This window comes from Amblyomma maculatum, chromosome 4 (genome assembly GCF_055883805.1).
Source record: "Amblyomma maculatum isolate TAMU_Amacu chromosome 4, ASM5588380v1, whole genome shotgun sequence".
NCBI classification, from domain to species: Eukaryota; Metazoa; Arthropoda; class Arachnida; order Ixodida; family Ixodidae; genus Amblyomma; species Amblyomma maculatum.
The window spans coordinates 115516876-115531118 of NC_139347.1; the positions used below are offsets into that span (position 1 = coordinate 115516876).

At 42.7% G+C, this 14243-nt stretch overlaps 1 protein-coding gene across 1 annotated transcript in view; it reads left to right on the forward strand.

The window, feature by feature from the left end:
- Positions 1 to 5103: 5103 nt before the first annotated feature.
- LOC146192192 (uncharacterized) overlaps positions 5104 to 14243 on the forward strand; it is a 97173-nt gene continuing 88033 nt past the window's right edge. Inside the window, exon 1 of the mRNA XM_084600423.1 lies at positions 5104 to 5266. Coding sequence (XP_084456549.1) covers positions 5165 to 5266 — 102 coding nt within the window. The 5' untranslated portion in view covers positions 5104 to 5164. The remainder of the gene's footprint in view (positions 5267 to 14243) is intronic.

Genomic DNA, 14243 nt, shown 5'->3' on the forward strand with positions numbered 1-14243 from the left:
ACCGGAAAGCGTGGCGTGACATGGTCCATAGGGTCACGAAGAGTCGGACACGACTGAACGCCTGAACTGAACTGATTTTACCTAAACATACTGCTAACTCTGTTTTATGCACACGGGGAGACTAAGGCCTCCTTTATTTTTGTTCTTTCTATACCTTAACTCCATTGGTTGGTGATCCTTCGCATTTCTTTACAGGTTAGATGTCCACTAAAAAGGAGCTTACAGCTAGTTGCTGCGAGCTAGCTTTTCCCAGAATCAAGGTTTGTAACCGAAGCGAATAGGATGCGCAGAGTCCAGGCGCGAAACGCGGCACTGCTGAGGCCAATTTTTTACCAGTGAGAAATAAAAGGGAACAATTTTGCTTGCTGAAAAAATGAAACGGCGCCTAAGCGTCGCTTTCCGGTGAGATTCTCAACAGCACAATGAGGGAAAGTTATAAATGTAGAAGTGCTAAGATTTTTTACATATCTAAACCGTGTACACGCGTGGGACACAGACGAGTGTCATTGCTCAACCGCGTTACAGCTTACGTTAAACAGATACACAGCAAGTGCTCATCTAAAAGCAATATCTGTGATAGCTAGGTGAAAGGAATTGTGTCAAAGGACACGACATCCACCAAGGCTTCACTTGATGGACATAGTTATGCTATGCTATACATAATTTGGATATGGGGGCTATGCTATAGATTGGTCAATGCAACACTCAAGTTCATGCAGGCTGTGAACCGACACCGCTGTGAACCGCTCGGGCTATGGAGAAGACGTATGGAAGAGCTTCGGAAATTTTGACCACCTGGGGTTCTTTAACGCGCACTGACATCACACAGCACAAGCGCGCCTGTTGTTTCGCCTCTATAAAATAAGCGGCCGCGACTGGGGAAATTGAGGATGCGCTAAAGAACGGTTGTAGCCTGAAAGCGGTAAGGAGAAAATTATGAATAGACAACAATAAAATGTATGTAGGCAGGCAAATCCATCACTAACACGGACAAGTTAATCGAGGTATCCGAGGAGTTCTATACGGACCTCTATGGTAGCCGTAGTAGTGAGAAAAAGAATGAAATTGGCTATAATGGAGAAGAAGCCGCATAATAAAGCGGTCCTGAGAATGGTACAATGAAGAATCTTTCCTGGTGACACCTCCCCATATGGGATAAGATGACGGAGGCATGAAATAAGAGCGAGAAATCTGCCATAGTGGGGAGGGGGAGAGATTTCGATTACTTGGGGATATTTAACGTGCAGTTAAATTACGTCACCGGCACTCGTGTTCGCACCGCCGTGGTGATGCAGTGGTTAGGGCTCTCGACTTCAATCCCCAAAGATGTAGGATCATTTCCCACCAGTCGCGGCCGCTTATTTTATAGAGGCGAAACAACAGGCGCGCTTGTGCTGTGTGATGTCAGTGCGCGTTAAAGAACCCCAGGTGGTCAAAATTTCCGAAGCTCTTCCATACGTCTTCTCCATAGCCCGAGCGCTTCGGGACGTCAAGACCCAACAAACAAAACCCAAGACAAACCATGTGGCAAAGTAGAATTCAAGCTCTCGCTGCAGTATAATACTCAGTGCTAACCGAGGAAGCCGACCTTAACCTAGAAGCAAGGAACAATAATTTCAGAGATATCATTACTGAGTACGCAGTAGAAGTAGGTGGTAGAATTGCTACAGAGGATACCCTTAAACAGCCTAAAGAGACGCCAAATTTAAGAAACGCCACAGTATGAAAGCCTGCAACCTAGCAGGATGAATAGAACTGGCAAAGATATCAAAGCTAATCAATGGGCGCAAGGTGGCCCACATAAGGAAGTAAAATGGGGAAATTGAGGATGCGCTAAAGAACGGTTGTAGCCTGAAAGCGGTAAGGAGAAAATTATGAATAGACAACAATAAAATGTATGTAGGCAGGCAAATCCATCACTAACACGGACAAGTTAATCGAGGTATCCGAGGAGTTCTATACGGACCTCTATGGTAGCCGTAGTAGTGAGAAAAAGAATGAAATTGGCTATAATGAAGAACAATCAGACGCTCTACCAGTAACAAAGCCTACAACAGTAACAATACAGGCGGCCATAGAACGCAAAATGGTAGGTGTAACGTTAACAGGAAGTGTGCAGAGTGGAGAAATAAATCAAGTTACTGACACTCTAGAATCGTAGAAATTACGAAGAAATGGTAGGTGTAACGTTAAGAGGAAGCATGTTGAGTGGGTAAGAGAAATAAATCAAGTTAGTGACATTCTAGAATCACAGAAATTACGAAGAAATGGGCATGGCCTGGTCAAATAGTTCGAAGAGAAGATAACCGATGCTCCCCAGGAGTAACCAATTGGATTCCAAGGAAAGGTAAACGTAGCAGGGGCGCAGGGGTCAAGTGGATGCAGCTAGCACCGGACCCGTTAAATTAGAGGAAGCTTTTAGAGGCCTTCGCCCTGCAGGGGGTACAGCCCAGCTTGATGAAGCCAAACAATGCGCACTCGTTTGACATTGGCACCTCCATAGAAACGCCGTTCTTAGTTCATTATCATCATTAATATCAGCCTGACTATACCCACTGCGGGGCGAAAGCCTCTCCCATTTTTCTCCAATTAAACCGGTTTTGTGCTAGCTGCACCCACTTGACCCCTGCGAACTTCTTACCCTCAGCCGCCCACCTAACTTTCTGCCGGTCCTGCTACGCTTTCCTTCCCTTGGAATCCAGTCTTTTACCCTTAGCGACCATCGGTTATCCTCTCTTCGCACTACATGTCCTCCACATGCCCATTTCTTCTTAATTTAGGAGGTGGCGATAGTGGACGCAGAATCTCCAGCTCCGATCTTCTTTACCAGCACAACAGGTGCTACCCTGGGAATGTTCGAAAGCTCAATGATGTCTCAGCCAACATCTTGTCGACTTCACGTTGAATCACCTGGAATAAGAGACACGGTATGGTCGCTTGTGAATAGGAGCAGCGTCGCCGGTGTCGATGCGGTGGGCTACAATAGGCGTTTGGCAAAGAGGTCAGGTCCAAAAAAAAATTCGCTATAAGAAAGCAACAGCTTATAGAGTGTGTCGATAGAATCGTGTTGCAGTTCGGCCGCAATCAGGATCACGGAGTAAAGGAGACGACGTAGAAGCGGCAGGGCCTGTACGGGGTGCAGAGGGGGGGTCGAGAGTTATGGCTGAAACTTTACTGTCGATCAGTGCGGAAAGTTCTGCTAATGAAATTCCGTCGAGGAGGACTTGGGCTGCAAACTAACTTGAGGAATAGGAGAGGGGCGCGATTCTTAGATACTTGTACGATGAGGCGTGGGAGGCTGACGTGGCGTTGCAAGACAAAGTCTGTAGTGGGGCACGCCAGGTAGTCTCCATCGGGCACGGGCGGGAAAGGGCACATAGGAGTGCAAAGAACAGCTTCAGGATAGAGGCAGAAATATTTTGCTGAGCGGAGGTGAGGTGGCGTAAAGAAATCTTCAGAGCAGAGGGAAAAGTCCAGGCGTAGAATGTCGATTGAGCAGTTAATAAGGGCTGAGTGAGCGGTCAAGACGTTAAGGCGAAAGATCAGGTCATGTGGGTATTCTTGAAGCACGGTGATTAATAGTGATGTGTGAAGACCAGCACTGGTTACGCGGGCGGTACGCATGCCAAGCACGGCAGCAGGGCTGCCATTGGCGACACGAACGGTGGGCGAAACTGCTGGCGTCAGGACTTTCGTCAGGCGATGACGACACGAGGACTGAGAACAGAGAGTTGGGCACCGGTGTCAATAAAGGCAGAGACAAGAACCCCATCCATAAGGACTTCGAGGAGGCGAGATTGAGGAGCAAAGGTCAAGAGAGGCTGATGTCTGCTATGCGTATAATTCGTTAGGAAGTGTAAGTGATGCTAATGATCTCATGTTCATATCCAATTTTGATTCTACTGTGAAATTCGCTACGGGATGCTGCCTGTAGGCCCCCAGGGCCCAGTCAAGCTGCCTGTGACAGCTCTTTCTCTGGGAGACCCCCAACTTGTAGGTTCGATATAAAGTGGAATTGGATTTGGATATTTCACCACAATCGTCTTTTGCCTCTAAGGATATTTTGTACGGATATTATCCTTTCATTTTCACTTTCATGTTTCTATTAAGGCCAGCACAGAAAGCAAAATATATAGGCTGTTTAAAGGACCACTGGGACAGGAAATATTGCCGTTACGAAAAATGGTTGTTTAGTTCCTACCGGAATCATTTTAACATTCTTGCTGCAGCTTTTTTAAAATGAAGACAGCAGCTATATCTCTAGCTTATTGATAGCTCGCGACAGCGGACCCGCCGTGACGCCTTGTCATGGTTGAAAATAATACACCATTTCAGACCTCTGCCGGAGACAACGCGCAGCTTCTCTCAACTGCCCCCTGCCGAACTAAAGAGGCTGAATAAATCGATTCTTCTAAAGAGTATATAGGGCGCAATGTTGCGGGATAAGTGCATCCTAAGAATTCTGTGTTCCTCCTGCCTGACTTAGTGATCTTAATACTGGATCGCACCGTCGGCGCCGCATTTTTGTGTAATTGATACACAAAAACGCCCCTGTGCTGTGTGATAGCAGTGCCTTTTAAAGTATTCTTGTGCTGTATAACATTCCCAGTTGTACAGTATGGCGCCTCTTTCCTCTCTCATACTGGCAATCATTACTTCCCTCAATGTTCGGCGATTGTGTCCACCTATAAGAAAGGCTCTTGACTCGTGCTTCCTTCCACATGAACAATTTTAAGGTTACATGTTAATTATACCTGCTATTTACCACTATTTCTCACCTCCGTTTGAATATAAACTCCCAACGCCGTGGTTAGCTTTCCCTTCCGTTGCTTTTCAAGCTGGAAAAAGGACTTTGAAAATATCCTCTTCAAGATCATGACTCGTGACGCCACAACTATGCGAAGAGAGGCACAAAATCAACGCCAGTGAGTTATATTCCTTGTCACTGCATGCACCTGGTGGACGTAATATCAAGCTCTGCTCTTCTGCTGTGGGGCATTTTGAGCGTCAGAAATATCAGGCCATGTAGATTCTCCATCATCGACGAAGGAGATCTGAGAGCTTTCAAAGGAAATTTCAGTATCCGCTTTGACTGTTCCTAAACGTAACAACCGAGTTACTGCATTGATCGCTTTACCATATTACTAGTATTGAACCCTTCGGCATGGCTTTCGCATTGGCGCCATCCTTAGATAAATGCACCACCGAACAGATAGACCGGCTGTCGCAGGAAAGGGCCAAATTAGGCTTCCACTGCTATTACACTGTAAGTAATTTGAATATATTTTCCCTGATATTCTGCGACATCAGGCGCAAACTTGTACACGGGAAATAAAATGAGTAACTGGTTACAAATGCAATTAATTAGTCTGAAATGTAAGTAATTTTAGTAGTCAAACACAGTCTGATAAACGTAATTGATAATACTCAACAGTAATCGAATACAAATACGTTGCTTGTCATATAAATTTATTGCCATAAAACAAACTTGAACAAAGTGCTACTAAATCTTGTGTGGTTTTCGAAAACTTCCTTTACGCGCAGTTAATTTTAAACACGAGTGGGTTTTCCAAATTGTTGTCGCTGATTCTGCAATCTTTAATTGAGAAGTCATAATTGACTACAATGAACACTCATCACCAATAAGCCCTAATACGTACGGCAGAATTACACCTTACGACTAACTTCAACATTCACTCATTGTTAAACATTCACACATTGTTAAACCGGATTAAGTGGAGAATTATGGGAGAGGCCTTCGCCCTGCAGTGGGTATAATCAGGCGGATGATGATGATGATGATGATGAAACAGTGGTTCCATGGCAATTTCTACATCCTATATGACACACTGCAGTGACACAGTGATTAGTTAAGGCGCTCTACTACTGAAGCTAAGATATCATCGGAAAATAAGTACCAAAGGGGGGCAATATCAAAGAATAAATCAATCAATTTTTTATTTTCACCGAAATAAAATATACATGGTGAAAAAACGGGGTGAAAGAAAATGCTGCAGAATAGCCGCTTGACAAAGCTCTAACCACACTGACAACAATGACAGCACAGTACCATTTCAGATTTTTGTTCAGTGTACTAAGAACTGCACAAAAAGAAAGTAAAAAGAAACCTCTAGTTACACTAATGCTCTTTTATAAATACCTGTTCTATGTAACCTTTATTAATTGTCGTAATGTATATGTCTTGCTTCGCAAGGTCATTGAGTGTACGGGGGAGTGTGTATTCAACGCGTTGGCGGCCATAACCTGTGAGCGTGGCGGGAACTTTCCATAGTAGTTTATGGCAATGAGAGGAATTCTTGTTTATGCAGATTGGCGAATGAGAGGAATGTATCTAAGTTGCCCTGCATTGCTGCATTGTGACTTTTTATTAGTTTTTACTTGTATATGTTATCGGCTTTTATTATTTTGCACTTGTAAAATAGAGGTTTAGTGTGCTCGTTGAATGAAACATTTTCTATTGCCCTAACAGCGTTTTTTTTCTTTTGTAGTAAGATCAGTTTGTTTAAATTATGCGCCCTAGTGTTTCCCCACACAGGTGCGCAGTAACTGGTGACGGTATTGAATAAGTAATTATACAGAAGTTTGGCTTATACAAATTATACAAATAAGGAATTATACAAATAAATGTTGATTTCTATTGAGAATGCCAAATACCTTTCGCGCTTTTGAGCAAAGATGATCGACATGGTCGTTCCAAAGCATGTGTTCAGAGAAAATAACTCCAAGTGTTTTCATAGATGTCTCTCGATTAAATATATATGAACCAATGATGGATTCAGGCATTTCCAGACATGTACCGGGTGCGTGGAACAAAACACATTTTGTTTTCGATTCAGTTAATAAGAGGTAGTTTTTCTCAGCCCACTCCTGCGGCCGAAAACAAACTGAGCTTGCGAGTGGTAGAATATCAGTCACATTTTTTCCACTAAAAATTATGTCACAATCATCAGCGTAAATTATAAATTTTGACAAATTGTCAATTAGCACTATATCATCTATATAAAAGAAGAAACGGACGTGACCAAGAATGCTGCCTTGAGGCACACCGCTATGTATGGTCGTATTTGTGACTTATGGTCATTAATTTCAACGAACTGTGAGCGTGATTATAGAAGTATGAACAAATTAGTCGAGTGCCCTTACCATGGAAACCATATTTTTTCAGCTTGTCTATTAACCGATTGTGATTAACACGATCAAAGGCTTTGCTGAAGTCAATATATATTTCCAAAGTCATTAGTTTCTTTTCTATGTTTTCAAGATTATGTCTTTTTGGGTGAGCAAAGCAATTTCTGTGAAACGCTTTTTCCTGAATCCAAATTGACATTCAGTTTTGAGACTGTGTTTTTGAGAAAAATTATTCATTCGATAATTAATTTTTCTAGCCCTTTAGAAAATATTCGTAGAATAGATAATGGTTGGTAGTTATTTATATTATTTCTGTCACTTCCATATGAATTACGATAACGCGCGCCAGTTGCATATCCTTTGGGAACACATCTGCTGAGAGTGCTGAATTAAATATATGCGCTAACAAGGTGCAATGTGATCAATTACATGTTTAATAAGCCTTATCTCCAAACCATCTGCGTCTGTGCTACGACTATTGTTAAAGCTTTGGAACACAGTACTGACTTCGTTAGCGCAGGTTGGCTGAAGAAATATGTTGTTACGATTTATCGATATTTGCGTTGTAGATCTGCTATGCCGGATGTATTCACCTATTTTGACAAAGAAATTGTTAAAACCGTCAGCAAATTCGGCTTCATGTATGTCTTTGTCGTTTATGAAGAGGCTATTGGAGCCCTCCACTTCGATGTCGCTGGTAGCTTAAGTTGCTTTTATACCTTAAACACTACAGACAAGAGTCCCATAAGAAGAGCCATGCTCAGTTGGCGCGTGGAAAAGGCAGTGGAGGTAAGATCATTAAATCGGTGACAAAAAATGTGAGGCTGCTTTTTTTTTTTTTTTGAACATCGGAGGAGGCTTCTTGCTAGAGACATAGCAAGGCCAGTTGGATTCTTCGACCAAGCGCTCCAATGGCTCCTCACGGCGCAATTCTCTGCACATTTATTTGGCTTAACGCGAGCAATTGCAACAGATGCCAACAGAAGCTACATAAGCACGAAGGCCACGTAGGGTCCAACTTGCCAGGAAGCCATGCGCTCTATCGCGGAGCCGAAAATTTTGAAGCAATGACATCGTCACCGACGTTTTGCCCTGTAGCCTTTCTGCACAGAAGTAGTTGATAACTGGTAATCAATTAATGAAATAAACTTTATATCGCCAAAGCGTTACTTTTACCAAGACTAATCAAATATGTCACGAAATTACTCACAATTTATTTAGGCAGACGTAATCGATCACCATTATTAATTAATTACGTACCGCTCAGTAAGGAGTGCCTGGCTATGTTGAAAAGCAGTCGATATGTTTTTCAAATCTCAAGATATAGCCGCAGTGGACAGGGTTAAAAAAAGTCATAGTGGCTTTACCACGATTAAGGCTAGTTAAGCGAGCGTAATTAACTGGCTTTTATTTGTATTTCGTGATTTAGTGTTCGATTTCGGATACCATTCTTCGAAATATATTTAACATTATGTGACTCAAAGTTTTAATTATAAGTTAAATTTTTTATTGAAATAAATTATTAGCACTATTTTAAGTGGTCAATTAGTGCAGTGCAATAGCACGTATTATAAGCTAACCAACAGAATATGGCTTGGTTTAATGGAGCAAACTTCTAGTTTCAATCTAACTAATAAGAGTACATTTAATTTCAGGACCTAAATGACTACAGTGCAAATATACTCGACTAAAGCTAGCCAGCGATTCATTGCATTTACTCCAAAGTTTATTGTTGATTAACAAAAAGCTATTTAAATATAATTAGCTACGGTAATTTGAGCACAGGTTAATTAGACATGTGCTTGTAATCGCTTTATAAGTCACGCTGCCATGCACCAGTTTACCATAGAACACTATGCTAAGCTAAACTTGTGGCTAGAGGCATAGTCTCAGTTTGACCTTGGAGGAGACTGACGAAAGATGGCTTTTTTTGGATTTGTACCTGAAGTATTATGGTTATCGCTCAAGATTACATTGACTCTGAAGTTATTCAACACTTGAAGAAAGCGTAGATATGCAATCTATTAGTGATGACACCAAGGCGCACTTGGAAAATGCCGGAAAATATCGTTACGTATATGCCACGGAAGAGGACGACAATGTAAAAAAACCGAGTGAGAGACGATGAAGTTGAAGCCACGGTTGGTGCTTGCAAGAACATTTACGTCTGTCATCAGCTGTGGTGGTTTTCCCTGAACTAGCCTTCTGCCACATGCATATCAATATGTTAAATCGTTGTTACAAGAAACATTTGCGCAAACTCATGCTTCACGTGGCAATAGAGAGTCAGCATTATTTTGGCGCCTCCCTAGTAACTTACGACCAGCACACTCGTATTTCATTCTTCTGCCACTCTAAATGCAGCTGACATGGCTAAATTCAAAGTTGGGAAGCGCATGCTCAGCACTCGAGCGCCTCGGAAACAGTCTCAAAGTGGTCCGCAAAGCTAGTCTTTTAATGAACTACCCTCCATCAATGAATGGCGACAGATTGACAGCGCAAGAGTTAAATGGGTGAGCAAGTGTCAAAGGATGCATCGACACCGCTCACAATATTAGGCAACATATGAATGATTCTATATTACGTATATCATAACTATGATTACACTACACTGCCAAAAGACACCTCCTCATCATGATCATGTGCCAGCTGTGCCGATTCTATCTAAAAAGTAAAACAGTCCAATCAAGGTTTCTGTACTGCCTGTGGTGAAATTTGAGCGCAGCTATTTAAGCGTTTTTGGGATATAGATTGAGGCAAAGAATGTCAAAAATACTCGTATGTATCTATGTCCCGTTACAATGCATCTGCATTTTCTCGCGAATCAAAAAAAAACTTCATAAAAGAAGAAAAATAAGAGCCACGATCTAGCGCCGCAGAGGTGTTTGCTCTTCCTCTTGTCAGAAAGTCTCTTAACTTCGTGCCTCCCTCGTCTCTAGCTACTCTTTTTCTCTGTTACAACAGCAGGGCCACCAACGGCGACGTGGATAAACCATCGAAGGAGCGGACTAAAGCGGCGTCTTGACACTTCCTGATCTTCTCCCTCCACCTGACTTTCGGCCCTCCTTGCTCTGCCTGCCAGACTGCGAAATCCAGTTCGTTACCATTGGCAACTATTGTTATCTTACTTTCGCATCCCGCCCGGCGCACACCTATATTTTCTAATATTTCGCTACACTACCATTACCTCTCACTTATTCCTCCCCCATTCTACTTTTTCTTCTCCACTTGCGATACATCCACCACCTGTCCACAGGTCGCTGCGCATCCCTCAGTTTAAGTTTAAACCATTTCGTTACAATCAATGAAGTTCTTGATAATTAATACTGCGTTAACTTTTTCCCCTCCTTATCTACAGATGAGCACAAGTGTGGCTGATTTAGAAATTTATTACTTCAGCAATCTACGATGCGCTGATAATATTGTCTGCCTAAGTAACTAATGGGAGAACACAGTGTTCTGTATGACGTCTATTCATCGTGAACATGGCCAGAAAGGCAGCCGAAAGGATGCTCGCAAAGAGTTACAGGGTTTGAAGTTCAACCGCAAGGTTTATCGATTTCCACAGCACACAGAACGTTGCTCAAAAGAAGGCCCAATAAAAGCTCTACCTGGTTTTTGCGATGCCAAAGTCGAGTGCACAGTGGTCGCGTGTCCAACGTTCGGCGTCCATATGTGCCTCGTAGTGTGCAGTGGTGGCGTAGAGGTAGAACATCCGCCACGCATGCAAGAGCACCAAGATTCGAATCCCGGTGGCACGCAATTCTCCACCGGAAAAAAAATAAAAAATCTGCGTGTCAAGAGAATTGCATATACTGGTGTGGGGTGCGATGTATGCCGGCGAGCACCTCCGACAACGCACTCCCTCACCAGAACAGGAGTTGGCCACCCTGGTGCAGTAACTGGCCGCCACCTCCGATGATTAGTTCTATAAAACCCCAGCCCTCAGTCACCAGCGGCTCCGGAGCAACTGACCACAGTGGCGGTCAGACCTGGGACGCAGTGGTGAGTGCTAATAATATTTGGCTCCGCTGGACAGGCCGCCATTGGAAACTGACCCTGGCAACGTTTAACACTACAACTCTAACTAGTGAAGCTTGTTTAGCAGTGCTGTTAGAGGAACTAAAGGTTACAAAATAGGAAGTCATAGGGCTTAGTGAGGTTAGGAGGCCGAATGAGGCATATACTGTACTGAAGTACGGGCATGGGTTATCGAGGTCTACCGCAGTAGCGAGAACTAAGAGTAAGTCTCGTTATCAATAAGTAAATAGCTGATAATATGGATTAATTCTATAGAATTATTGAGAGTGTGGCAGGCCTCGTAATTAAGCATAATAAGTGGCATAAACTTAAGGTTGTACACGCCAACGCACCTACATGTAGTCATATCGACCGGGCAGTTTAAAGCATCTAAAAAGATGTAGAATTGGAAATGCCTAAACGAAAGATGTAGTATACAGTACTAATGGGTGAATTCAGTGCCATGGTAGGGAGAAAGCAGGCAGGACACCAAGCAGTGGGTGACTATGGCATTGGTTCTAGGAATAGTAGGGGGAGTTAGTAGTTGAGTTTGCAAGAACTCAATTACTGATGAATCATGAACACCTTCTTCAGCAAACGAAAGAACCTGCAGTGGACATGGAAAAGTCATAACGGAGAGATTGAAAAGAAAATTGTCTTCATAATGTGTTCTAAACTGGTCATTATGCAGGATGTAGAGGTAATCTGGAAAGTGCGATGCAGTGACGACAGGATGGTAAGGTCTTGAAGTAGTCTAAATCTGAAGAGGTCAGAAGGAGGACCGAAGAGTTCATGATCTCGATACAGAATAGATATCCAGCTCTAACCGAAGATGATGACATTATAGCCTAAAAGCCATTAACAATAACTTCACAGATGTCATTACTAAGTAGGCTGTAGAAGTTGGCAGCAGGGTAGCGTGACAGGATACCGGTAAGCTGTCTATGGAGACAAAATATTTGAACAGGAAACGCCTAAGTATGAACGCTTCCAATCCAACAGACCAGATAGAATTGGCAGAGATATCAAAGTTGATCAATGAGCGCAAAGTGGCCGATATAAGGAGGTAGAACATGGAGAAAAATAAGCATGCATTGAAGAACGGGGGAGCCTTAAAGCGATGAAGACGAAATTGGGCATAGAGAAATCAAATATACAGTCAGACGTTCCTCCAGTGATGAAGGACGAAGTTAAGGAAGCATTAGAAACCATGAGAAGGAGGAAAGCGGCAGGAGAGGATCAGGTAGCCATAAATGTGTTGAATAATGGTGAGAGGGGAGATATCGTGCTGTAAAAACTAGCCACCCTGTATATGCAGTGCCAGGTGTCGTCGGTACCCTTATAATTGAAGAACACAAATATTATCTTAAATCATAAGAAAGGGGATGCTAAGGACTTGAAAACTTGCAGACCATTCTGCTTACTGTCTGTTATGTAAAAGGTATTTACCAAGGTAACCGCTAATAGAAACAGGCCAACCTTAGACAGCAACTAACCATTGGATCAAGCAGGTTTTCGGAAAGGGTACTCTACTATCGATCATATGCATATCATCACCCAGGTAATCGAAAACTGCTCGGAATATAATCAGTCCTTAGGCATTGCATTTATTGATTACGAAATACCATTTGACTGAGCAGAAACCTTGGTGGTCATGCAGGCATTGCCAATGCAGGGTGTAGACGCGTCGTACGTGAAAGTGCTGGAAGATATATACCTATACTGACTGCACAGCAATCGTAGTCCTGCATAAAGTAAAAAAAAATCCTATAAAAGAAGGTGTTAGTCATGGAGACACGATATACCCACTAATAATCACAGCTTGCTTAAAAGAAGTATTGAGAGACAGAATGGGAGCAGTTAGGAATAGTGGTAGATGGAGAATTCCTCAGTAATATGAGATTCGCTGGTGACAATGCCTTGCTAAGTAACTCAGGGGATGAGCTGCAAAGAATAGTTGATGAAATAGAATAGAAAAGTAAAAAGGTAGGCTTGAAAGCCACTATGCAGAAGACTAAGGTGATGTTCAACAGCATCGGGAAGGAACAGAGGTTACGTTAGGTAACGAAGCAATGAAAGTAGTAGGCAAATTTGTCTACTTAGGACGGGTAGTAACCGCAGATCCAGACCATAAAAGGGAAATAACAAGGAGAATAAGACTGGGATGGCACGCATTTGGCATTGTGTCGACGGAGGCGGCAGCGTGGCGAGTTCTCGCTCGGTGTTCTCGGTTTACCAGGTAATGACACTGAAGCACTGCGGCCCATGGCAGCGGACTGCGAGCTCAGAGACGAAGGAGCGGCGCATGTGAAAGTGTTTGAAGAATACACATTTTCCATCGACAGGCCCGCTTATTAAACTTCATTCGTGTAGATGGGCAGAAAAACAACAGTGCTAAATTTGCAACTGAATATATTTCAATACTTCTGTGTTTTGGGGAAAGTAAAGCGGCTATAAGGCAAGGCACAATAAGTCGCGATGTGCCGTGGTCGTATAGCAATGCGAAGTTGGGATTCCTGCACACCAAATACGTTAGCGTCGCGGATGCTAATGTCTCCAAGACGTATTGCAGTTTAGTAGAAAACTCAGAAACAAAGCAACCCGCCGTTATTATTTACTGCAACCAGATATCGTTGCTATGCACTTTCTTGGCTTGCCTTTTTCAGATAAAGAATCCGGGTAATACAGTTCCTTGTTCTTGCTCTAATTACTATGCAATTTCAAAAGAGGTTGAAACGAAAGAACACAACTTTTATTTGATACACACAGCGGTGTGCTCAGATTTATGGCACAATTAAGAGTAGTCGAAAGCATAGAGAAATAAAACCAAAGGGATAAAACAGGCATGAACACTATGGGCAAAACTGTGACAAAACTGGAACCACTTTCGTATAATGTATCATATGCAACATAGAAATATGCTTTTAAGTGACAATGCTAACGCAAAAAAGAATTCGTTTAAATACGAAAAAATTCACAATGCATCAGAAAAGTATCTCGCTTCTTTTTCTCTTTTCAGTGTTTGGATGCAATCACCAATTCATCTCCTAATACGCTATGAAACATATGAAAGG